General features: G+C 38.4%; 1 protein-coding gene across 1 annotated transcript in view; it reads left to right on the top strand.

Moving 5' to 3' along the window:
- LOC140203277 (ankyrin repeat domain-containing protein 26-like) overlaps positions 1-27115 on the top strand; it is a 127517-nt gene extending 100402 nt beyond the window's left edge. The window contains exons 29-37 of the mRNA XM_072269292.1: positions 2069-2146; positions 2895-3008; positions 3945-4057; positions 10244-10385; positions 17140-17412; positions 18921-19156; positions 22650-22896; positions 24865-24910; positions 25582-27115. Coding sequence (XP_072125393.1) covers positions 2069-2146; positions 2895-3008; positions 3945-4057; positions 10244-10385; positions 17140-17412; positions 18921-19156; positions 22650-22896; positions 24865-24910; positions 25582-25730 — 1398 coding nt within the window. The 3' untranslated portion in view covers positions 25731-27115. The remainder of the gene's footprint in view (positions 1-2068; positions 2147-2894; positions 3009-3944; positions 4058-10243; positions 10386-17139; positions 17413-18920; positions 19157-22649; positions 22897-24864; positions 24911-25581) is intronic.
- The last annotated feature ends 657 nt before the right edge of the window (positions 27116-27772 follow it).

Below are 27772 nucleotides of genomic sequence, written 5' to 3' on the forward strand. Positions count from 1 at the left end.
TTGTAACTGCATCAATATGTTCAACCCAGGATAGGTCCTCAGGGGTAGCTCAATAACGTAGTGGTTAGCACAACGTTTTACAGTACAAGCAACCCTGACACAATTCCTGCCATTGCCTGTAAGGAATTTGTACATTCTTCTCGTGACTGTGTGGCTTTTCTCCAGATGCACCGGTTCCTGCTCACCGTCCAAACAATTACCTGTTCTGCTGGTATGTTAATTGGTCATCGCAAATTGTCCTATGATTAGCAATTAAATTGGGGGATTGCTGGGTGTGGTTTGAAGGACCCAAAGGGCCTATTCCACACTGTATCTCAATCAATAAATACATAAACCAACAAATCAATAAATAAATAAAAGATATCAACACCCAGGAATTTGAAATTGCTTACCCTTTCCACTTCTGATCCCTCCATGTGGACGAGTGTATGTCCCCTCATCTTATCCTTTAAGTCCACAATTAGTTCTTTGGTCTTAATGACATTAAGTGCATGGCTGTTGCTGAAACAGCACTTAACCAGCTGATCTGTCTCGCTCCTGTATGCCTTCCTGTCAACATCAGATATTCAGCCAGACCTACTGCATACTGTTGTTGAGTTGTCGCCTGGACTTGTTGCATATCGTTGTGCTGAGATGGTGCGATCCAAAAAAACGGAGTGAATGATTGTCTTAGATGGCACGTGGCCAAGTGGTTAAGGCATTGGACTAGCTACCTGAAGGTCGTGAGTTCGAGCCCCAGCTGAGGGAACGTGTTGTGTCCTTGAGCAAGCATCACACATTGCTCTGCGACGACACTGGTGCCAAGCTGTATGGTTCCTAATGCCCTTCCCTTGGACAACATTGGTGTCGTGGAGAGGGGAGACTTGCAGCATGGGCAACTGCTGGTCTTCCATACAACCTTGCCCAGGCCTGTGCCCTGGAGAGTGAAGGCTTTCCAGGCGCAGATCCATGGTCTCGCAAGACTAACAGGTGCCTCCAAGAATACTGCAATTCCGGTTTACTGGAGAGACTGACAGCAGAGGAGCTGCTTTACCTCGGTAGTGACAAGAACTAGGCTTATGCTGCAGGGTTGCCTATTACATCCGCCTAGGAGAAGAGACTCGAGGCTGTGTGGGAGAGAGCAGGGGCTTCTATTGGGTGCACGGAAATCCGTACTGGGTTGGGTGATAGCCCCTCCTGTCAGTGCTGCTTTTCAGTGTTCACTCAGTGGAAGAACAAGCTGGATTAGGACAATCTATAGTGTTGCCACTCAGGGACTTGGTCTATATATTTTTTTTCTTTGTGACAGTTACTGTGTGGGTTTCTGAAGTTGTGACCATGTGTGCTGTTGGTAATGTTTGCAGCTTGCTCCCGGAGGAATGCTGTTTCATTTGGCTATACTCGTATATGGTTGAATGATCATTAAACTTGAGCTTGCTATCCAGTAAGTTTATCACCAGAAATTCATGAAAGTGCTTTTTCTCAAAAATAACAATTTGAGAGACACATAATATTCAATGTGTCTGAACATACAGATTTTCTTGCTTATTTCTTGCCTGAAAATTTCTTTTCTTCACAGTTTTTCTTTCAGTACCAGAAGTTTGCCACTCAGGCGATTTTTTTTTAAAATATAATTTCTATTGAATTTTCAAAATGTGTACATGAAAAGATAGTGTCTACCCTCCCCCCTCCCCTTAACCCTCCCCCCCCCCCATATATAGTCCTACCTAAGAAAAAGAAGAACCACCTGGGTGTTGGAAGGTTTCCACATGCTCCATGGAGTTCAAAATAAATTTGGTATACTTATTCGTTACTTTCCCCAAGGGACCAAGATCTTTATCGGAGCACTTAAATATGCCATCTTATCTTTTGTAAATAAGGGCGCCAAATATTCAGAAATGTTACATATTTATCTCTTAAATTATAAGTAATTTTTTCGAGTGGAACAGAACTAGCCACTCAGGCGATGTTGAGTATGCATTCCTTAATTTAGACCCTTGTTATCACATGAGATGGTTTTTATATCATTGTTCACATTGAAATCATCATGCAGAAAATCATAACAGTTATTATGATGTTACTTATACAGGTTCATGCTCGTCTGGAAGACTTAATAACAAATTTGCAAGGGTTAAAGGTTGACTTGGAAGATCAACTCAGTCAAGAGGTTTGATGTTTCATTAATTAAGCTGAATGCATGTGGCGCTTTTATTCTGAAAACCAAAACAGCTGTGCATGTTATTTTCTCTTTATTGAAATAACATAATAAATACTACAACTGACAAATAGGTTGAAATATTAAATATTACATTCTTATGCTCCAAAAATATACTGTAAAATTATTTCTACAAAGAGAAACGTGCCCATTGAAATATTTTTTGAAGCACTCTTGTCCTGCATTTTGTTGACAAATGTATTTTGCATCTGTGATTTGAATCCCCATTTATTAACTAATTCTAACAAAGATTTAATTAAGATTTTTTAATTGAAGATTCTTAAAATTAACCAAGATATGTACTATCTGTCCCTATTTAACTTACCAGTGCAACTTTTGAACTCACGGCTGACAATGATCTCGGACAACAGCATTTGGAGCTGACTGAAACTTCAGGTTACTGATAGTTCTTAAGAACAGAACCCTTGCATAACGCATGGAGTGTTCTGTACAGTTCTCCTGCTCAGAAAAGTATGATCGTGAGCAGTTCCTATGATCTGGCACTGATTCGGTCCTCAGGGTGCTGGACTAGAGTTTCAACTTGCATTTAAATTTTAGAATACAGCTGCTTTAACAATATCCACTTTGATAACTAGTTAGCCGCAGACAATGTGTGGCATCAATTACATTTATTAAACCAAAGATACAGCTGTAGATAGAAACCAATGTAGTATTAAACAACTTTTATATTTTTGTTTAGCAACAAAATGCAAAGGATTCACATCAACAGTTGGAGGAAGAACTGAAATCTCGATCTAAACTTGCCCTTCGGCACGCTCAGTTGGAAAAAGTTAAAAAAGAGCTATCAGACCAGGTAATAAAAAAGTAAAACAAGGGATGCAATATACTTTTCAGTAGATGCCTGTGTTATTTAATTACTTTGGATACATCCTAATTTTTTTTTTTTTTGAAGATTCAAAGTACATTTATTATCAAAGTATGTATGCAGTATACAACCCTGAAATTCGTCTTCCCTACAAACAGTCACTAAACAAAAAAGAACCATGAAACCAACACATGCAAAGGAAAGCATCAAACATCAAACCCCATGCAAAAAACTCATGCAAACGGCAACAAAGAAGTGAGTGAAAAACACAGATTATAAAACACAAGATCAAACGGTATATTTCAGTACTATTCAGATCAGTGTTCATTAACTGCAGGCCACCCTGATTCCAAAATTGCCCAAAAAGTTGTAACAAAAAAGAGCGATCAGAACTGTAACACCTCATAAAAACTGAATGGAGTCCTTATCTACAATCTGCTTCGATTAAACCTTTGCTCCGGCCCCCATCCACTGGCAGCATTGAGAGAGAGAAAGATCACTGGAACCCAGAGACTTCCCCATGGAAACAGTGAATGACAGCGAGAACCATCATATGCAGGCACCTCTGGCAGTGGCGAGCCAGAAGTCGCGCACCTCCGCACCTGCCTGCAATAATAACTACAAGAATAATCAATTTTATTATTTGTTTTTAAGCTTCTTTAATAACCCTATTCATTAATGGTCAGGTTAATATTAACATCATAATAATTTTGCCTTGACTTCAGACACTATTGCAATCAAGTCATTAAAAAATTAAATCTTTCACAATAATACACATTACCAAGTGTTTGTAACAAAAAATCAAGATTCTAAGTGTATTTGTGGTATTTATACCATTTACATATCTTTATTGTCTAATTGACTGTTCGTGTGTATCTTTATATTAGTTCTTGATCTAAAAAAATACTTATTTTAAACAAAAAGGTTGAACTCGAAAAGAAAAGAGTAAAGAAGCTTGTAAAGATTAACCAGTCAGTTAAAGCTAGACTGAAACAAGAAATACGAACGAACAGTGAACTCCAAAGAGAATTATACCGGTAGGATATTAACTTTTGTTCTAAATCTCTGTCGTCTAGGCTATTAAGCTTGCACATAACATCGCATTCCAGTATTATTGTTTTTTATCATATATTCCCATGCTTTCAAGAAATGGTTATTTTTTCCCATATCTCTACTCAAGTTCCTCAGCTTGATTTCCAAAGTGGATGATATTTAACCAGTTACTTAAATCTTCCCAAAAATCATTTCAATCAATTATTGAATCAAGGATCCAGTCCACAAGGAACAAGTTGGTGTTGGACATGGATATAAGAAATAAGAAATTAAATAGACCATAGGACACCATCTAAATAACATCCAGGTAACAGTGTAATTCAGTTTACAAAAATAAAGATTAAAGATCGGCTTAATTTGTTACATGTACAGTACTGTGCAAAAGTCTTAGACATGTATATACTTAAGACATTAGCACAGCACTGCAGTATATTTTATGTATTGCATTGTACTACTGCCGTTTTAAAAAAAAAAACAAATTTCATGACGTGAGTTATGATGATCCTGACTCTGATCATCATCATTATTACGTGCTGTGTTATTGTGACAGAGAGGAGCATGGTCTCATAACAACGATCATTCTTGCCGAACTTTTCTACAGAAGAACTTTGTCATTGTCTTCTTCTGGGCAGTGTCTTTACAAGATGGGTGACCCCAGACATTGTCAATACTCTTCAGAGATTGTCTGGCTGGCATCAGTGGTCGCATAACCAGAACTTGTGGTATGCACCAGCTGCTTATACAACCATCCACACTTGCTGTCATGGCTTCACTTGACCCTGATTGGGGAGGGGTGGGGGTGGATGCAGCTAAGCAGACGCTACACCTTTCCCAACAGTAACCTGCAGACTAGCAGAGGGAAGGTGCACCTTTAGTAGACACGTATCTCCACTCCACCACCCACTGATTCTGATAAAGGTCTCTATTGTGGGAAGGAGTCATGAAAAGGGGAATTATGTTTGTGAAAAGGCGAAGGTAGAGTGGAGGGAGCAGGAAGCACCAGAGGGATGTTCTGTAATGATCAATAAGCCAATTGTTTTGGAATTAAATTACCTTGTCTGGTGTCTCAGGACTGGGTGTGTGAGCACCCGCGCCACCCCATCCCCATCCCCCCCAATCCCTGGCACTCCTTCTCTGCCACCTATCCTACATCCTTCCGGCCATGCTCCACCCTTGCCATTCCCCATATCCTGTGCTCCCGCTAGATTTACAAACTCGCTCACTGCCCCACTTCGACAAATATAGTATTGTGCAAAAGTCTTAGGCACCCTAGCTATGTTTATGTGTCATGTATATCAAAACATACAGTGAAATGCACCTTTTGCATTAACAGTCAACACAGTCTGAGGGTGTGCTGGGCAGCCTGCAAGTATCATCATGAAGATCCCCACCCACCTTGCTCACGAACTGTTTTCCTCTCTTGCATCAGGGAAGAGGCTACATAGCATCCACACCAGGACCAGTTGTTCATCCCAGTTTGGCAAAAGAATAAATCAAGGAAGGTAGTGCACCCGTGGCTGACAAGGGAAATTAGGGATAGTATCAATTCCAAAGAAAAAGCATACAAATTAGCCAGAAAAAGTGGCTCACCTGAGGACTGGGAGAAATTCAGAGTTCATCAGAGGAGGACAAAGGGCTTAATTAGGAAGGGGAAAAAAGATTGTGAGAGAAAACTGGCAGGGAACATAAAAACTGACTGTAAAAGCTTTTATAGATATGTGAAAAGAAAAAGATTGGTTAAGACTAATGTAGGTCCCCTATGGACAGAAACAGGCGAATTGATTATGGGAAGCAAGGACATGGCAGACCAATTGAATAATTACTTTGGTTCTGTCTTCACTAAGGAGGACATAAATAATCTTCCGGAAATAGTAGGGGACAGAGGGTCCAGTGAGATGGAGGAACTGAGGGAAATAGATGTGAGGGAAGTGGTGTTAGGTAAATTGAAGGGATTGAAGGCAGATAAATCCCCAGGGCCAGATGGTCTGCATCCCAGAGTGCTTACGGAAGTAGCCCAAGAAATAGTGGATGCATTAGTGATAATTTTTCAAAACTCTTTAGATTCTGAACTAGTTCCTGAGGATTAGAGGGTGGCTAATGTAACCCCACTTTTAAAAAAGGAGGGAGAGAGAAACCAGGGAACTATAGACCGGTTAGCCTAACATCGGTGGTGGGGAAACTGCTAGAGTCAGTTATCAAAGATATGATAACAGTACATTTGGAAAGCGGTGAAATCATCGGACAAAGTCAGCATGGATTTGTGAAAGGAAAATCATGTCTGACGAATCTCATAGAATTTTTTGAGGATGTAACTAGTAGAGTGGATAGGGGAGAACCAGTGGATGTGGTATATTTGGATTTTCAAAAGGCTTTTGACAAGGTCCCACACAGAAGATTAGTGTGCAAACTTAAAGCACATGGTATTGGGGGTAAGGTATTGATGTGGATAGAGAATTGGTTGGCAGACAGGAAGCAAAGAGTGGGAATAAACGGGACCTTTTCAGAATGGCAGGCAGTGACTAGTGGGGTACCGCAAGGCTCAGTGCTGGGACCCCAGTTGTTTACAATATATATTAATGACTTGGATGAGGGAATTAAATGCAGCATCTCCAAGTTTGCGGATGACACGAAGCTGGGCGGCAATGTTAGCTGTGAGGAGGATGCTAAGAGGATGCAGGGTGACTTGGATAGGTTAGGTGAGTGGGCAAATTCATGGCAGATGCAATTTAATGTGGATAAATGTGAAGTTATCCACTTTGGTGGCAAAAACAGGAAAACAGATTATTGCAGCAACACACATCAAAGTTGCTGGTGAACGCAGCAGGCCAGGCAGCATCTCTAGGAAGAGGTACAGTGGACGTTTCAGGCCAAGACCCTTTGTCACTGTTGTTTGCGTTTAAAAACAGATTATTATCTGAATGGTGGCCGATTAGGAAAAGGGGAGGTGCAACGAGACCTGGGTGTCATTATACACCAGTCATTGAAAGTGGGCATGCAGGTACAGCAGGCGGTGAAAAAGACGAATGGTATGCTGGCATCTATAGCAAGAGGATTCGAGTACAGGAGCAGGGAGGTACTACTGCAGTTGTACAAGGCCTTGGTGAGACCACACCTGGAGTATTGTGTGCAATTTTGGTCCCCTAATCTGAGGAAAGACATCCTTGCTATAGAGGGAGTACAAAGAAGGTTCACCAGATTGATTCCTGGGATGGCAGGACTTTCATATGATGAAAGACTGGATGAACTAGGCTTATACTCGTTGGAATTCAGAAGATTGAGGGGGTATCTGATTGAAACGTATAAAATCCTAAAGGGATTGGACAGGCTAGATGCAGGAAGATTGTTCCCGATGTTGGGGATGACCAGAAAGAGGGGTCACAGTTTGAGGATAAAGGGGAAACCTTTTAGGACCGAGATTAGGAAAAACTTCTTCACACAGAGAGTGGTGAATCTGTGGAATTCTCTGCCACAGGAAACAGTTGAGGCCAGTTCATTGGCTATATTTAAGAGGGAGTTATATATGGCCCTTGTGGCTAAAGGGATCGGGGGGTATGGAGGGAAGGCTGGTGCAGGGTTCTGAGTTGGATGATCGGCCATGATCATACTGAATGGCGGTGCAGGCTCGAAGGGCCAAATGGCCTACTCCTGCACCTGACCAGCAAACTCAAAAACTGTTACTTTCCCTCAGCAGTAAGGCAGATCAACACCTCCACACCACCCAACCACCCACTACTTTATCATTTTCTGCTAGTCACCTTATGTACAGACACTCCTGTACCTAGCATCACTTTAGATGTACAATCAATCTATGTATATAAGCTATCTTATGTATTTATATTTATTGTTTTTTAATTATTATTGTGTTCGTTATCTTACTGTTTTTATTTCTGCTGCATCAGATCCAAAGTAATAATTATTTCATTCTCCTTTACACTTGTGTACTGAAAGTGATATAAAACAATCTTGAATCTTAAAGCACCAACGTAGCATGCCCACAACTTACTGACCTTAACTTAAATGTTTTGGAATGGGGAGGAAATCCATGCTGTCACGGGAAGAACTACACCTTAGAGACAGCAGCAAGAATTGAACCCCAACCAGGGATCCCTGGTGAAGAGATTAGAAAATACTGAAGGTAAAGCAATTGAACTAGTGTAATTTAGACAAAGATTCAGAATAGATGGTTTGCAGAGTGAGTTAGTACAAAGTAATGGAAGCCATCTGGGGAAAAAAGAATTCATGTATAGAAACTGATACACTGTTCCAAAGGCAAAAGTGAGGGGCATTTATATTATATCACATCATAATATTTTGCAGCACACTGAAATCCAGTGTGAATCAATAAACTTCAGACTAGCCACTGCAACACTTAATTAACCGGAAGTTCAACCAGGTCCATTCAGTCTTTGCACTGATTACTGTACTTGGCTAACATTTAGCATGCTATTCTTTTTTTTCTCTAGGATTAATTTATTTTTGATGATCTCTTCCAGACAAATTTGCATTCTTAGCTGACACTATACTGGAAGTGATTTCCGTCCCTAACTTTTTATCCTGGTCTGATCTCATACATAGCCAAAACTTTACTCCAACTCTTGATATCTGGCTAACACCCTTTCCCCTATAACCATGGACCTACTCACTCAGTCCATGATTACCAGACCCTAAAGTCCAAATCACTCACTCAATGCCACTATTCAACCCACTACAACCACTATGAAATCCCTGTCCACTTTCATGGCATCCAAAATTGCCCCATCTCTTGGTTACCATTTTGATGCTGATAATCTTAGACCATTATTGATCCTAGGCAGACTGGCAGTGCCCAGCAGCCACAACAGGTATACATTTTCAAATCCTTTCCCATCATAACTGAAGTCTGAAGCCCTGCAGCATCATTCAATATTTTCCAATTAAAAGGTCAAGGAGAGCCAAAAAAAATTGTGAGAAAGATCAAAAGGGAGATTCATTTATTAAACGGGAATATTATGGAAAGTATTAGCCATAAATGAATAACTTTAAGTAAATTAGCTCATAAATATAAAGTTATGAAGCTTATTAAGCCTACCTCATGCCCCCTGCAACTTAATGGATTTCTGTCTCCATCCCAGATCTAACCAGGGTCTTCAACCTGAAATGTTACCTGTTTCTCTTCCAAGTGATGCATCCTGTCCTGTTGAATATTTCCAGCATCTGCAGAGTTTGATGAATTTTTAAATTAATGAGTTCAATTAATTCCCAGCGTTCTATGGAGGATTTTCAACTGTTGTTTCTGTGTCACAGCTACTGACTTCTATATGCAATCTGTTCATTCAGTATTTTCGTCTATTGGACAACATCAACATCCTTTTAATCTTCACTTCTGACTCTGTTTGGAAGCAAAGGATACACAACTTTGCGACAAACAAAGAACAGGAATCACCCATTGAATCAATTTACATTTTAATCATCCTTTCTATATCAAACTCCAGATTTGCCCCCTGCCAAACTTTCTACAGATGTTGACATTCCTTCTATCCACCTCCACTCCATCCCCAATTCTCCTGATATCTTGTATCCGTCATTAGTTAAACGTGAACTTATCTCTATTAATGCCCTGACAAAAGTAAATAACAATTAGCTAATTTAATATGGGAATCTATGATCAGCCTTTTAAGTTTCCATGGAAAACGGACTTTGCGGAAATCAACTTCCAAAATTTTCTGAGATCCATATATTAAAAGATAGTTAGACTTAATGTCTATCAACGTTGGTTAAGAGCTTTCAAAAGTACTAAAAATGCTTTCCCAACTAAGTTGTTTTCAAGATATTAATTGGCTTTTAGATGCTAAACCAAATCATTTAAGTGAGTTTTTCTTGATCGATGGTACCATTAATTAAATGGTAAAAATCACCTAAAATAAAAAAAATTATTATTTTAGTATGGAAATGAAAATGTCTCTTAACAGCTGTCTTTTTCTTCCTAGTTACTTCCTATTGTACTACTTTGTGATTGTTCTCTGCATCCATTTTTATATCCGTGAAATCTAATTAATTTTTTTCTTTTGGCAGATTATTTCTGCCTTGAAGACAGAGATCATAGTAGTGAAGGATATGTTAAGAGAATGTAAAATCAGATTAAGCTTGCAACTACAGGCAGATTTTAGTGCTTGATCATATTTATTATACAGAATGAGAACACTCTTGAAGACTACCAAAAAGAAGCTGAAACAAAACGAAGTTAGACTGATCGACTCCCATATCAACGGAAATGAAGAACTGGACCATGAACAAAATGAAACAGCAGACACTGTTAGCACACTGAAGAGGAAGGTGAGGTTGGTTTGCATGCCGGGTGTATTGATGATGTCTTTCTTAGACATAATGCATCACTTCAATTCTGTAAATCACTGTAGCTTTGAGTCATAGCGCAGTCACACTTTTGCTTATCCATCAGCGGGCGGCAATCAACATGAGAGGTCATTTCGTTGGTGCCGCAGTGCAAGGTTTAAAAAGCGTTCGGTCTTTTTGACGGGCTGCAGTCAGCACGGGAGGTCATTTGTTGGTGATACAGTATGAGGTTTCAAAAGGGCTTGGATGCTTAACGCTCCTTGGCAGACTGCAAACAGAGCTGGGCCAATGAAAAGAAGAGAGATGTAAGCAGTGCAGCAGTGGGTGGGCCAGTGTTGGTGTCCAGGCTTCGCTCAACAGGCTTGGGCAAGCACAGATGCAGGTTCTAAGTAATTTTATAATAAGTATGTTTTCCTGTTAGTACATAACTAGTGCACTGAGAATGGGTCCAGAGGTAGTGGTATGTACTTTGTGTGAGCTGTAGGAAGTCACTGAGCACTGTAGGTGCACTGAGCTCCAGCATCATAGAGACACTGTTAAACAATTGGAGCTGCAGTTGGATGATCTTAGATTCTTAGCAGAAAATTAGGTAATAAATAGAAGCTACAGGGAGGTAGTTACCCCTAAGTTACAGGAGGCAGGTACCTGGGTGAGTGACAGGAGAGGGAAATGGAATCAGCAGCCAATGCAGAGATCCCCCGTGGCTGTTCCCATCAATAACAAATATACCACTTTGGATGCTGTTGGGGTGGGCAGCGGAACTTATCAGGAGAAAGCTGTAGCAACCAGGTCTCTGGCACGGAGTCTGTCTCTGTGGCTCAAAACAAGGGGGATGAAGAGAAATGCAGTAATCATAAGAGATTCCATAATTGGAGGAGCAGAAAGCAGATTCTGTGGACATTAAAGATGGTTTGTTGCCTCCCAGGTGCAAGGGTCAGTCAGGGATGTCTCAGATTGGGTTTAGTGCATTCTAAAGGGAATGGTGAACAGCCAGAATCCATGTTACATATTGGTACCAATGACATAGATACGAAAAGGGAGGAAGTTTTAAAGAGAGAATAAAGGGACTTGGGCAGAAAGCCGAAAAGCACGACCTCCAGGGTAGTTACCTCTGAATTGCAGCCTGTGCCATGTGCCAGTGAAAGTAAAAATGGGATAATCTGGTGATGAATTGGTGCAGGGACAGGGTCTCAGATTTCTGGATCCTTGTGTCTCTTCTGGGGAAGGTATGACCTGAACAAAAAAGATGGGTTACCCCGAACCCAACAGAGACCAATATCCTTGCAAACAGGTTTGCTAAAGCTGTTGGGAATGGATTAAACTAATTTGGCTTTGGCAGCGGGATGGGAAACAGGATGATAAAGCTGAGTAAGGGGCAGTTGGCATACAACTAGATACAGTGTGTAATGAGACTGTGAGGAAGGAAAGACAGATAATAGGGTAAAATTGCAGTTAGTGGGGTGAGTTGAAGTGTGAACAGGGGGCTAAAATCAAAAAGAGTGATGAATACAGGACTGAAGGTGTTATATTTGAACGCACTCAGTATACGGAATAAGGCTGGAGATCGGCAAGATCATTGTGGGCATCTGAGTCGTGGCTGAAACAAGATCATAATTGGGAGGATAACATTCAAGGATACACGTTGTATTGAAAGGACAAGGTGGGTAAGTAGGCAGAGAAGGTGGGGTGGCTCTGCTGTTAAAAAATGAAATCAAATCCTTAGAAAGGGGTGACATAGGATCAAAAGAATGCTTGTGGGAAGAGTTAAGAAATAGCAAGGGTAAAAAGACCCTAATAGGAGTTGTATACAGGCCTCCAAACAGTAGCCAAGATGTGGGCTACAAATTATGACAGGAGATAGAAAAGACATGTCAAAAGGGGTGTATTTCAATAGGCAGATAGGTCAGTGCTCGATTCCAAGAGAGGGGTTTGGTAAAATGCCTGGGAGATTGCTTTTTAGAGGTGCTTTTGGTTGAGCCCACTAGGAGAACAGCAATTTGGGATTGAATGTTATGTAATAACCTAGGTTTGATTAATGAGCTTAAGGTAAAAGAACCCTTCGGGGATAGTGACCATATTATGATAGACTTCACCCTGCAGCTTGAGAAGGAAATGCTAAAGTTGGATTTATCAGTGGAGTAAAGGGAATTACAGAGGCATGAGAGAGAAGCTAGCCAAAGTTGATTGGAAGGGAGCACTAGCAGGGATGTTGGCAGAACAACAATGCGTGGTGTTTCTGGGGGAGATTAGGATGGTGCAGGAAAGATACATCCCAAAGATGAAGAAGTATTCTAAAGGGGCAGTAAAGGCAAGCATGGCTGACAAAGTCAAAGACAGCATAAAAGTGAAAGAGAGGGCATATAATATAGCAAAAATTAGTGGGAATGTAGAGGATTGGGAAGCTTTAAAAACCAATAGAAGGCAACTAAAGAAAGCCATAAGGAGAGAAAAGATGGAATGTGAAGGTAAGTTCAATGATACAAAAGTTGATACAAAAGTTCTTATCTGAAAAATAAAGAGAGGTGAAGGTTGGTATCAGACCACTGGAAAGACCATTAGATGTAGGAGCAGAATTAAGCCATTTGGCCCATCAAGTCTTCTCCACCATTCAATCATATCTGATCATTTTTTTCCCTGATTAGCTCCACTCCCCTGCCTTCTCTCTGTAACCTTTGATGTCATGGCCAATCAAGAACCTATCAATCTCTGCCTTAAATACACCCGATGACCTGAGCTCCACAGCTGCCTGTGGTAACAAACTCCACAAATTCACCACCCTCTGACTAAAGAAATTTCTCCGCATCTCTGTTTTAAATGGACGCTCCTCTGTCCTGAGGCTGTGCCCTCTTGTCCTAGGCTCCCCCACCATGGGAAACATTCTTTCCACATCTAAAAAGGCTTTAATGAGATTTCCCCCCTCATCTTTTAAATTCCAGTGAGTACAGGCCCAGAGCCATTTAACATTCCTCATATGATAATCCTGGAATCATCCTTGTGAACCTCCTCTGAACGCTGTCCAATGCCAGCACATCTTTTCTTAGATGAGGAGCCCAAAGCTATTCACAGTACCTCAAGGTGAGGCCTCAGTGTCGTATCAGGCCTCAGCATCACATCCTTGCTCTTGTATTCTAGACCTCATGAAATGGATACTAACATGGCATTTGCCTTCCTCACCACTAACTCAATCTGCAAGTTAACCTTTGAGCTGTTCTGCACAAGGACTCCCAAGTCCCTTTGCATCTCAAATTTTTGGATTTTCTCCCCATTTAGAAACTAGTCTGCACATTTATTTCTGCTACCAAAGTGCATGACCGTGCATTTTCCAACATTGTATTTCATTTGCCACTTTCTTGCCCATTCTCCTAATCTGTCTGAGTCCTTCTGCAGCCTTCCTGTTTCCTCAATACTCCCTGCCTCTCCACCAATCTTCATTTAATCTGCAAACTTGGCAACAAAGCCATCTATTCAATCATCTAAATCATTGATTTACAGCATAAAAAGCAGTCTCAACATCAACCCCTGTAGAACACCACTCGTCAACTGGCAGCCAACCAGAAAAGGATCCTTTTATTCCCACTTGCTGCCTCCTACCGATAGGTCAATGTTCTAACCATGCTAGTAACTTTACTATAATACCATGGGCTCTTAACTTGGTAAGCAACCTCAAGTGTGGCACCTTGTTAAAGGCCTTCTGAAGATCCAAACATACAACATCAACTGAATCCCCTTTATCCATCCTTGTAATATCCTCAAAGAATTCCAACAGGTTCATTGGGCAAGATTTTCCCTTAAGGAAACCATGCTGACTTTGTCCTAACTTGTTCTATGTCACCAAGTACTCCATAACCTCATCCTTAACAATTGACGCCAGCATCTTCCAACCACTGAGATCAGGCTAACCAGTCTATAATTTCCTTTCTTCTGAATTCCTCCTTTCTTAAACAGTGGAGTGACATTTGCAATTTTTCAGTCCTCCGGAACTATGCCGTAGACCAATGATTCTTGAAAATGATACTGGAGAGGTAGTAATGAGAGACAAAGAACTTGTAGATGGGCTTAATAAATAACTGAGAAGAATACCAGAAATGTGATACTTGTCAGGAGGGCAGAAGTGAGTGTAGTTGTGATTACTAAGGAGAAGGTGCTTGGGAAGCTGAAAGGTCTGAAGGTAGATAAGTCACTTCGACCAGCTAGACTACACCCCAGGGTTTTGAAAGAGCTGGCTGAGGAGTTTGTGGTTTGTGGAGGCATCAGTAGTAATCTTTCCAGGATCACTAAATTCTGGAATGGTTCCTGAGGACAGGAAATTGCAAATGTCACTCTACTCTATAAGAAGGGAGGGAGGCAGAAGAAAGATAAAATTATAGGCCATTTAGCCTAACTTCAGTGGTTAGAAAGATGTTGGAGTTTATTATTAAGGAAGAAGTTTTGGTGTACTTGGAGGCATATAATAAAGTAGGCCAATGCATGATTTTCTAAAGGGGAAATCTTTTCTGACAAATCTGTTGGAATTCCTTGAAGAAATAATAGGCATGATAGACAAAGGAGTTGGTGGATGTTTATGCAGATCTTCAGAAGGTCTTTGACAACATGCTGTACGTGAGGCTGTTTTAACAAGTTAAAGCCATGGTATTACAGGAAAGGTACTAACATGGATAGAAGATTGGCTGATTGGCAGCAAAGAGTGGGAATAAAGCAGGCCTATTCTAGTTGCCTGACTGTGGCTAGTGGTGGCTACAGGGGTCAGTGTTGGGACCACTTCTTTACATGATAACTGTCAATGACTTGGATGAAGGAATTGATGGCGATGTGGTGAAGTTTACAGATGATACAAGGATAGATGGAAGGGCAAGCAGTGTTGAAGAAGAAGGGTGTTTGCAGAAAGACTTGGTGGATAGGGTAAAATAGCAACAGATAGAACATAGCATATGGAAGTGCATGATCATGTGCTTTGACACAAGCAGTAAAGGTATGGACTATTTTTTAAATGGGGAGAAAACTAAAAAATCAGAGGTGTGCAAATGGACTTGGGAGTTCCCACGTAAGATTCCCAAAGGGTTAACTTGCAAGTTTAGTTGGTGGTAAGGAAGGGAAATGCAACGTTCACATTCATTTTAAGAGGACGAGAATACAAAAGTAAGGATGTAATGCTGAGGCTTTATAAGGCATTGGTGAGACCGCACTTGGGAGTATTGTGAGCAGTTTTTGGCCCCTTATTGAAGAAATGATGTGCTGGCATTGGAGAGGGTCCACAGGAGGTTCATGAGAATGATCCAAACAAAGGAAGGGTTAACATATAAGGAGTATTTGATGGATCTGGGACTGTACTTGTTGTTTATAAAAATTAGGGAGGATCTCATTGAATATTGAAAGGCCTAGATAGAGTGGACATGGAGAGGATGTTTCCTATATTTGGGGAGACTAAGGGCAGAGGTTGCAGCCCAGAATTGATGGGCATCCATTTCGAACAGAGATAAGGAAAAAATTCTTTAGCCAAAGGATGGTGAATCTGTAGAATTCGTTGCCAAAGACTGCTATGCAACTTAAGGCAGAGGTTGATGCGATCTTGATTAATCACAACGTCAAAAGTTATGGGAAGAAGGCGTGAGAATGGGGCTCAGAGGGATAATAAATCAGCCGTGATGGAATAGGTCAAATGACCTTATTATTTTCCCATGCCCTTCTTATGTTTCCTCACTGGGAAGACCAGCACTGTATTGTCCACAATTCCTCCAGTGAGTCCCAGGCCAGGAGGAAGCAGTGCTGTTTTTCACATGAAATTGAACATAAATATGAATCACTTCAAATTGTCCTTTTTACCAATAAAATCAAATGTGGATTGACAAAGCCCTACAAGCATATAGTGCATTTTACTGTCAGAATAAAACAACAAGCTGAGGACATCAATACTGCTTTCAAAATCTTGCTCGTTCTGGTTCTAAAAGAAGTGGTTGTTTTTTAAACTGTTAATGGAAATGACAGGCCATCTATTTGACCCAACCATTAATTTCCCAGAGGAGCAAAGAGTTCTAATCTGTTTTCATGAACAAAACCACACTTGTTATTCTACATTGCTTCTGTATTTTTGCACGCATGGTAGTGATGTGTACTGCAACTTTTCTACTGCTATTGAATGATTTCTGTAATTTGGAAACCCAAAGTATAGATGTAACATCAATAATCTCTTGCCACTATTTTTAAGATTTTTGATTTTTTTAAATGTTTGATTAACCTGAAACTTTCTGTTCTTACGGTGTTTTCTTCCCCACACATTATTATCATTATTCATTTTTTCCAGTGTTGAAATATGCTCTCCAAACTTCTATTCTGCCTTTCTTTTTCATTCTACCATAATATCAATATTATTTTGTTGCAAACGTACCTTTGAATTATTAACCATCCTTGTGGTTTGGTGTGCCTAGAAACTTAGACGTTAAGATGCTTTTTCACATAAATGATGCCTGTTTCTATTCTCAGTGAGAAGGAAGATTACCCAGGGGAGGGGAGGGGTGTGGAGAAACAAGCTTTCCCTTTACAAAAATGTACGCTTGTTAAGTATTTAATCTCAATTTGTCAGTAAAATAGCTTACATTTCGAATCAATGTAAGAATACAAAAAAGAATCAGGATGCAATTTATATGCTGATAATCCAGAAATGTAAATCAGTGTAGTTTATTACAATTACTAAAGCTGTTTTGAACTTCAATATTTTAATTTATCTGTCTGTTTTACTAAGATTCATGAATTGTCCCACCAACTTGAAGGAGAATCTGCAAAATGCAAGCATCTGGAATCAACAAATGAAGAACAAATCAAGGCAATGCATTTTCTACAAAAGAGTCATGATCATCTAGAGCAAAGGAAACAGCAGCTAGAGGAGGAAATATTGCACATGAAAACTCAGGTTGAAACTCAAAGCAGTTACTTGAAGAGCTACAAGAAGAAAATGAAGAAAGAAGCTCGGAAGGAAGTAATACAGAAAATGGAAGAAGTTAATACATTTTTAAAAGTAAGATACCTTACAATTTAAGTTTGAACATAAATAACTCATGGGAAATGAACAGGTTCCTAGTATCTAATGTTTAACTCGTCCAATTATTTTAAAAAATTATGAAAGTCTGCAATGGATAATTATAATACAGCTGGAAAATCTTTGTGACATATGAAAATTGAATTTTAGTGTTACTATAAACACTTAAAATTTGTAAATGCTGAGGCTAATAAGTTGGGCAGCAAACTCTAGTGAGCATAATTGCTTCTGCATGAATTGTTCCATGGTATGTACATCACAAATGCTTTTTCATTAAGGTGTATTGAACAATGTTCAGTTCTAGTCACCTCATTATAAGAAGGATATGGAAACTTTAGAGAGGGTGCAGAGTTGATTTACGGACTTGATTTAGAGAACAAGTCTTATGAGGGTAAATTGAGCAAACTAGGACTTTTGTTTTTGGAGTGGAGTTTGAGAGGTAACTTGATGGAGGTGTACAGAATAATAAGAGGCATAGATCAAGTGAATAGCCAAGGGCAGAAATGGCTAATATGAATGGGAGTAGTTTTAAGGTAATTGGAGGAAAGTGTTGGGGGCGGGGAGTCAAAAGAAATTTTTTTACACAGAGAATGCCAGGGTGATGGTAGAAGTAGTACCATTGTTTAAAACCCCAGTTTGATCTTAGAGTAAGTTAAAAGGCCAAGACAGCATCATGGGCCAAAGGGCCTGTACTGTGTTCTATGCAATAAGTATTAATAGTGTTAAATTACTTTAGTACCAAGTATTAGCTTTTCCAGATATGGAATTTCATACCTTTGACATTTAATATCTTTGACTATTAACGTTGGAGACATTTTTATGACATCTTGCTTTACTTTTTCTTTCTCTTTTAAACGTCAAAGGCGGAAGTCTATGCCAAACATATCACCCTTGACTTCGAATTCAGTGTTGGTTACGTTAGTTTATTGAGCTCAGTAGCATGGAAAAATAATTGCCTTGTGTTTGACATTCCATGGACTCAAATTTGCCACCCACCTGCAATGGTGTCAGTCAAAATGCAATTTGTCAGATTAGTGCTGCTTTTCCGATATAAAACATTATGGAAAAGATGTTTCTTGATTTATGTGTCTTAAATTATTGTTTATTTTGCACGGTATTTAACTCAAAGGTCCAGTGAAAGAATAATTTCTAGATCTGAGAGTTAATACTATTCATGGTAAACATGAACACTGTTGAAACTTAAACTATAAAAAGCATGAGTGCAATTCACAAACAATACCTCCTGTGCAAAACACATAGCAAAATAAGACAGAAGGACTGCAAAGCAATATTTGATGTCACGAGAGCTACCTAAATACAAACGTATATATTTGCCACAAACAAGTGATCCACTGGTGTAAAGTAGCCTCAGAATCTAATTACTGATAACTTAAGTACTCAGTGTCTTATATGTTAATGTTAAATGACCAATCATTTCCAGAAACTTTGTTATGATGTAATATTTAATTCTTCACTCCTCTGTTAAGATCCATCAAGTCTCCAGTGAAACTTTGGAGGAAATTAAAGCTTCAAATGAGCTTTCATCTAGATATGAACTGGAACAGAGAAACAGAGACCTAGAATGGGAGCTGAATAAGTTTAGAACTTCACAACAAGAGACTCTGAAACTTAACGGACCCGCAGAGAAGGAAATTGAAAGAAACAAAGAGTTGCATTCACTACAATCTAAACCATGTGAATCCATAGCAGCACAGCCTCATGGGTAAGATTTTTGAAAGATTGTTTTCCCTAGACCTCAATGGTTCAAATAGGTAAATATTCAATACATGATGTTGAACTATCTTGAGCAAATTATTCAGGGATTAAAAACATGGATTATATTTTTTTTGTTTTTAAACAGAAATCCAAGTAAAACTACGGTTTGTGTAGCTAACTGGATAATGAAATCCCCCTCTGTGTTAATATGCACAATGCCCTATTACCTAGTATTCCAGTCTTTGCTAAATATCAAAAATATACTTGAGTACCCATGGTTACTAGTTGCTTATTGTGGTTTGATATACTGCTTCTGGGTTGATCACATAACATCCACAAATGGTATTGAATTAATTGGATAACTTTGATCATGATTATTAGCAGATGCTGCTATACAAAAGGGTTATGAAAATTAACAAGATGATAAAAGGAAACAAAGGTTTCAAATGTATATTTAATGCCAGAGAAATGTATACAATATACATCCTGAAATGCTTTTTCTTCACAACCATCCATGAAAACAAAGGAGTGCCCCCAAAGAATGAATGACAGTTAAATGTTAGAACCCCAAAGTCCTCCTCCCCCAGCTCCCCTCCCTCCTGCGTGTAAGCAGCAGCAAAGCAACGATCCCCCGTCCCCCAACCAGCAGAAAAAAAGCATTGGCACCCACCACCGAGCACTTAAGCCTGCAGCAAAGACACAGACTTGCAATACCCCAAAGACTGCTCGTTCACCCTCAAAGAGGGGAAGCAGGCATTCCTTGATTTTAAAAAAGTACCCGGAGATGTTCTGCAGCAGTGTTTATGCAATTAACATATTCTGTAATTGCGAACTGTAGTAGAATAGACCTTCCTATATTTCTTTTATTTGTGACTATAAATGAATTCTAGAACTTTAATTGTTAACTGAAAGTAATTTCAGCTGAAAAGCTGCAAGGTCACAAGTGAAATTTTACACTTTGAGTTCTACACTCTCAACACTAGGTTTCTGTAGTAGGTTGTGTTGATCATTTTTTATTGTTAATAATTTTATTGTAAATAAGTCTTAATTCTTGACTAAGGTTTGAGAGTCAACGAACAATTTATTGTAAACATCTTTCATTTGAATATGGACTGAGTCAACGAATGCTTTTTATTATGTAAATAACTTTATTTTGTAATATTTCTGAATAAAGTATTTTTGGAAAAAAAAAGACCCAAACCAATTTGAATATCCAGGAAATGTAGTAATAAGGGTATAAGCATACCAAAATAACTTAAGCCTAATTTACTATCATAAAACAGAAAGCACAAATAAACCTCTAAATACTACATAGTAAGTTTCAAAGATTTCACGGCTTACAATTCTCAGCTGCCATTTGATTTTCGCCGTTGTCGGGGGAGCTCCAAATTCTGACTGGTGAAATAACCTTGTGTCCATCCTACACGATCCTCGGTCTAGGGGGAAGGCCCAAGAACTGAGCGATAGGTGCCTCAATAATGGCTGATTTATACTTCTGAATAGGCTCTACGCCGTAACCCACGTCGTTGTAAGCATTTATGTTTGTGCGTTGGTGTGTCTGCGTCGCTCTGCAACTCACCGCCAAAACGCTAGTTGGCGGTGGGGTTTCTATGCCACAGCGTTGAGTTTCTTTGTGTATTTCAAACAATGGCAAATGAAACTGAGCGCATCATGTTGGACTTGGAGCTAATAAATGTTGAACAAGAGTTACTTTTATTGAAAATACTGCAAGGCAGAAAAGAGAGAAGACGTCGGAGGAGATGGTGTGTACTACCATTGAACGGATTGAGGCAGGAGGGTGAATTTTCTGTGCTTGTCCGGCCACTGAGAGATATGGACGAGGAAATGCGTTTCAAATATTTTTGGATGTCGGCAGGTAGATTTGACAACTTGTCGAGAAGAAGCAATGGGAAATGTGTAGAAGGAAATGCAATGCTACCAAGCGGACGAATCACAGTTGTTGCGGTATGTGTCGCCGCAACACATAGTTACATTTTTGGGGAGGTGCGTGTCAGGCTACGTTGTAGGGTACACGGCTGTGCCGTACCTATGGTGTAGATTCGATGCAGAAGTATAAATTGGTATCAAATAGGGATTTAATCTGAAGCATTGAGAGACACGCAGAGACAGATTAATTCTTTGGTCTTTTGTTCTGATGCTACCAAGTGCCTGAAACTAAGAACAAATCCTGAGCCTATTAATAAACACTTAACAAATCTGAGGTGTAAGAATATAACTGCTATTAACAAACATTTAACTAATCTACAGTTATAAACGTGTACAGGCACCTTGCATGCTGCAAGTTTACAAAGAGCCGAAGTGTTTTTGGAATTGTTCTTGTGATATTTTTACTAAATTTAATACAGCACAGCACATTTGGATGACCTAGTTCAACTGTGTCTCCAATATTCCCTACAGTGTTTAAGGAAGATAAAATTAAAGTTTGAAATTCATTCCAAACTAACACAAGAAAAACTAGGGCAGTCTGTTCCAAGTAGTAACAAATTCCCTTGTTTAACTTTACAGCACAGAAATGAGGAAGTCTACTGACCATCCATACATGCTCATTATTTCCATAATGATTACAAATACAGTGGATTCTGGTTAATTGGGACACATTTTGGCCTAATTAAGTGGCTGTCCCAATTAGCCAAAGACGCATGGAAATTGTTAAAAAGTTATTTGAAAAAAGACAAACTATGAGTAACAATTTATGGATTTAAATGAAATACAAAATAGATTAGAACACTACCAATACTATAAAACTGTGTATTAGTTCCTTTTAGTTATCAGTGGCGGAATTCATCCAGTGTATGCTGCCATGTCCTTTTGATTGACTGTAAATGAACAAAAATCAGCAAAGACACCTAGTGCAGATAATGGACTGCCTACATGTAATGCTTTCGGAGATTGCATCTTCCAGACCTCCATTTCTATTGTAACGTTCAAGATGAATGTTCAAATTCCTCGTGGTTCCTAACTTGTTGAAGTCGTGACATTGTTTCATTTTCACTCCTGGCCATTTCTGGCATCCCAGGCCAGAAAGCATGAAACTGCAGTAAGTAAAGCAATTCTGAATTGCCTTATTTCAAGCAACAAAAATCACTACTTTTTGAACACAAACACACAACTGTTCACTCTAAGCAAGGTGTAGTAGTATTTAACAACCACTTAAGTGCATGTGAGTGGAGCTACTTAGAAATTGTTTGGCAACAATCTCCTGTCCCAATTAAGTGGAAGTGTCCCAAATGAACAAAGGGAATCCTGGCTAATTTCTCAATTCTTTTAAGAATTATCCAAAATAAGTGGCTGCCCCATTAAATCAGAATCCACTGTACTGGCTTTCAGCTATTAATATGAGACAAATTCAGAGATTTTAAACAATATTAAATCAATTATTGTACATTTTTGTCAAAGCCAACACACATGGAGCCTTTGAGTTAAGTAGTTTATTAGAAGTTTATAGACAAGTCACTGTTGTTTTTATTTTCTTTCTGCAGATCCAATGAAAGGTTAGCAGAAGGCACAACTGAGCTGCTTAAAGAACACTTTTGTTCGAAATCATTGATTGGTGATAGCTTTAGAATTGAAAGTTTAACCACATGGGCTCAGAATGGGAGCCATCTGCAAAGTAGATTGGGTAATGGCAGTGGCTTGAGAATTTCCCATAGAGATATAGGAAGTAACTTAAATCAAGAAGAGGATGAACTGCTTCCCAGCAGAAAAGTAGAGACATACCTTTCTGAGGTCAGTAGTTACCAAAATATACTTCATATGATTCAATTTTTATTGCAATAGATTCTACATTTGTCACTAATGGTAATATTTATACCAGTTACTTGGTAAGAACTTTTCTCTGCAGTGTTAGATACCCTATTTTTTTCTGTAATTCAAAACAATAATAAACGATCTATTTACATGGCACAGACTTTCACATTAATAGTCAGAAGTAAAACCTGCTGCTGAATAGCCAATCGTATTCAACAAATTCCAAGAAAAGAAATAAAATTTGTATAATATTTTAGTTAACTGAGTGTTGAGTGGTGTCACAACTGCAATCTCTCACTCAATGTCAGCAAGACCAAGGAGCTGATTATTGACTTCAGGAAGAGGAAGATGAGGACCATGAGCCAGCCCAGTAATATGTGTCCAAACACTGAACCATGCTGTACACCGCCTGTCTCTCAAGAGAGTAACTTATTTATTCTTGTTCTTTGTTTTCTGCCTGCCAATCCATATCCGCTACAGTACATTCAACAAAATTCCATATGCTTTAATTTTATGTATTAATCCCTTATTAGTACTTTACACCTTCAAAGAGCTTTCAGTAAACACACAACTACCAGCAGACTCAAAAATCTCCTTTTCATAAATTTACCCTTTGTCTAGTGCTGTTATTGCTTTCAAATACTCTAGTAGACACCCATGATAGTCATTGTTGATCCTACCGTCAGACACATAAAGTAACGTTTCTCAGTTTCTCAATCAATCAATTAAACTCTCACCTTTAACTATCGGTCTTTTTGACAATGCATAGTGTGTCGAGAAATTAGCATGGACAATGGACCGTGCTTGACATTAGTGCTCATAGTAGCAATGTGTTGCTACTATAAATTGCCTTTAACTCCTCCGATGCAAATATTGTTACCAACATTATAAATGTGATTAGAATTGTTGAAATCTTCTGATATGATTAAGCATTAGGCAGTACCACATCCATCACTGCATTTTAGTTGTACGTTTTTTTACATCTGATACAGACAGGCTACGTCCCTGCTAGACTACACGTTACAGTTGCAGATAACATTAAGCCCTGTCATCATTATCATCATCAATCGAAAACGCATTAACCTGTATTATCAACGTCTTTCTGAAGAAGCATTCAATATAATTACATTTTGTATTTCAATACAGAATCCACTGTCCTTTAGCAAATAGAACTCATTTGTGCTTAGTTTACAGCAGTTTCACAAGCTCTCCAGACAAGAGGATTCGGGTACCAAAGGGATAGTATTCACTGAGAAAATTAAATTTGTTTATCTCCCAAGCATCTCCTCTTTCATAGTGAATTACCAATAGCAACTCCGGAAGCAAGAAAATGGCGTTGTAAGAGAGGAGAATAAATTTAATGGAAAGGAAGTATTGGACCAAATTTTGAAAGTGCAAACTTCAGAATGCTTTTAAAATGTTCTTCAGACTAAACTGCCCACTTCATTACATTCTTCCCATGTGATGTGCTGAATAGTAGGACACTATCTCTCATAGAAACTGAAGGAACATTGTACTTCCTTGATTTAATGTTATAATAAAAATAGTCCCACATAATTTTGCAGCCCACGACAAAGTGCTTGATCACATTCACAATGTGAATCAGCTCAAGACTTGATATTGGTGCTTTTTTTTCTCTCTCTGTCAAATCTCAATCCATTCTGTTGCATATCTTTTACAAATAATTTTCATTATTTTTGTTTTGTATTTTTGTGAAAACTCCACCAAGTTTGAAAGTGAGCAACCACAGCTGTGCCAGAAAGGAAAAAAAAATCATCAGGAAGAAACTTAAAAATAATTTATCATATCTTAAGAAAGAAACATTACTGATTTTACTTCATTCCTTATAAACCCACAAGAATATTTGCACTTTTCGTTTTTGTCTAATTCATTATTTTCAGTTTCCAAAAAGCAAAATAAATTGCATTCATCTATTTATTATTTCAGATGCGGGATGAATTGAGGAAAGGTATTAACAGAGAACTTGCTCAAGGTAATAAAAAGGAATGTAGAACATATCATATTTAATTACTGGACTAATTTTAAACACAACCCGCTTGTAATTCTAAGCTCTTAATATTGAATTAAAGTATTTGAATTAGTAGGTGTAACTATGGAAATTCTAGTTTCAGAAAAATGTTTTTGTTGCATAATTTATCAAATATTATAAATTTCTGTAATTACTGTATAAAAGCAGCCTTTTAGCTCCATACTCCCTTTCTGCTCTCTCCCCATTTTTCCTTTACCATCAGGTAACCTGTTTATAAATTGTGTTTGGAAGTAACCTTCATTGATTTGCCTTTCTTAATGCCTGTTTCTCCTTCTCTGATTGAACATGGAATTTCACAAACCAAACTGCGTATTTTCAAAAATACCAGACGAATAACCAAAATACTTTGCGTTCATTGAAGTGGTCAGAAAGTGTGCTAGGGGTTATGGGCAGGATCAAAACTTTTAATTTTAAGGGTCAAGGTACAGAAACAATGTTCTAGAATTCTTAAAGAATGGATGTAACAGAGCATGTAGAACAACACGTGCCAAAATGGAAATGCAAGGCTACATGAAATGCATTCATACGACTTAATCAAAAGTTGCTTTGAGAATATAGGTGGCATATTTAGAAAGCAGTTTCAATTAAACTAATGTCTAAAATCTGTGTTCCAGCCTATGCCGACTTGGATGATGTGTGTTCACATATCTCACCCATGGGATCTACTAGTTCCTCGCTGACAAAATCAAACCTAATTCAGGATCCTCTAACTACAAGCATAGCACAGTACCGGAAAGTTTTAAAGGACAATCACCAGATTTGAATTGCACCATACATTTAATATTAAGATCCTGAATAAAGCAGGTCAGAATTACATATTGTATGTATTCATCCAATAAGTTTGTTATTAATATCAGTACATTAGTTAATTGATTAAAATATTAAATTTTATACTTCTGCAAATTTTTGCTCAGGAATATTTTTATGTAAACTACTCTACAGGACTTATTTTTATTGTTGCAGATAATGCAATGCCAATACTGACAGAACTGTTTCTTATAACTATTAACATTCATTATCTGAATAAAAAACATCCTATCAAAGTGCATCTTAATCACAAACTGTTCCAAAACTGAGTTTGTAAATAATACCTTGGTAAAATTGCCATATGCTTGGTGTTTATTCCATTGTCACACTGTATTTATTCTACACTAGTTTACCTTGTGAAATAGTGCCAAGATTTTAAGAACTTGCTTTCGTACATGGTGCAAAGGCATTGTACTGTACAAGTTTTCAAAGTAAATATGAATGTTTTGTTATACAAGCATTTATTTAGTGTAGGAAGTTTAATATTTTGAGCATGTATGATCACAATAATACTACAAACAAGCCAGTTATTTTTAAACCCATCTGCTTATAAGTTTGTCTTTAAATGCAGCCTCTAATCAGTCAAGTAAAATAAGTATCATCAAATGGACCTAAGAATTTTAATTAACATTTTCAATACTCATGTGATGGTTTGATTATTCCATTCAAAAAACCTCATTCCATTATTTCTGAACCTCATGCAATATATTTTGGTGGAAAAAAATTGCTCACAGAATTGGCTCAGTTATCAAAATTAAACAAGTTTAATAAAATTCACCGGTTCTTATATAAATGGATCCTATTGAAAAACAGTTAATTCCATGTAAGTAGCATTTCCATTTTATTGACAGTTTTTAAATTCATTGTTTTTGTTTACATCCATCCACTGAGTCCAACATAGAGGCAGCATTATTGAGATGGTGCCATCTACTGGAATACCTGCGTCTAGTAAACTGGTGCTTTCAAAATGCCGCTGGCTGCAGTGGACCTATCTACCTCAGAAGTGATGACCCCCATTATAAAAGTGTTAATTTGTAAAAGTTGATCAAGCACAACCACCGGCAAGTGTGTCTCCCTTCTCTCCTTTAACCCATCCATACCAATATCACCCCTGGTATTTCCAATGTCCTGAAAATTGTGACACTGAATTGTGCAAATACCCAATACAACATCCTCCTTAACCTTTTGCAATAATGTTGAAATGAGGTTTATGTTAACAAAAAAAATCTTTAGAAGTGATTAAAATTATACTTATACTTCCATTGAGTGTTCATTTTGGTGGATTCACAAAGCAAATTAAATATATACAATTGGTACAATGTGAACTAGAGACTGTTTATTATTCACTCTTGTCTGAATAAATAAAATATTTATAAAATTCCCTGGGTATATTTAAAGTATAGAATCTTAATTTCATGAATATTTAAATATGATGCATTTCCTTTAAAATTATAAACAAATTCATGTCTTGTTGCTGCCACATTCTCAATTTTTCCATTACAAGTTTACTTTCTACCATTGGCGAATTAAAATGCAACATTTTCCTGCATTTGTTTATTTTCCCTTGTGCTTTCAAGGGAGAAAGACTGTTGTTTGGTTCTGTGTGTAGTTTAGAACTTTATTTGCTTTTCCACTTTTTTCAACTAAAGTGATTGACTTCACATTTTTCCATATTATTCCTTCTCTCATTTCACACCATTAGTCTACCTGTGTGACTTGAGTCTATATACACTCTCTATATACTTTCAAGTCACATAGAAACATAGAAAATAGGTGCAGGAGTAGGCCATTCGGCCCTTCGAGCCTGCACCGCCATTTATTATGATCATGGCTGATCATCCAACTCAGAAACCCGCCCCAGCCTTCCCTCCATACGCCCTGACCCCCGTAGCCACAAGGGCCATATCTAACTCCCTCTTAAATATAGCCAATGAACTGGCCTCAACTGTTTCCTGTGGCAGAGAATTCCACAGATTCACCACTCTCTGTGTGAAGAAG

The sequence above is a fragment of the Mobula birostris genome, chromosome 9 (assembly GCF_030028105.1).
Source record: "Mobula birostris isolate sMobBir1 chromosome 9, sMobBir1.hap1, whole genome shotgun sequence".
Lineage (NCBI taxonomy): Eukaryota > Metazoa > Chordata > Chondrichthyes > Myliobatiformes > Myliobatidae > Mobula > Mobula birostris.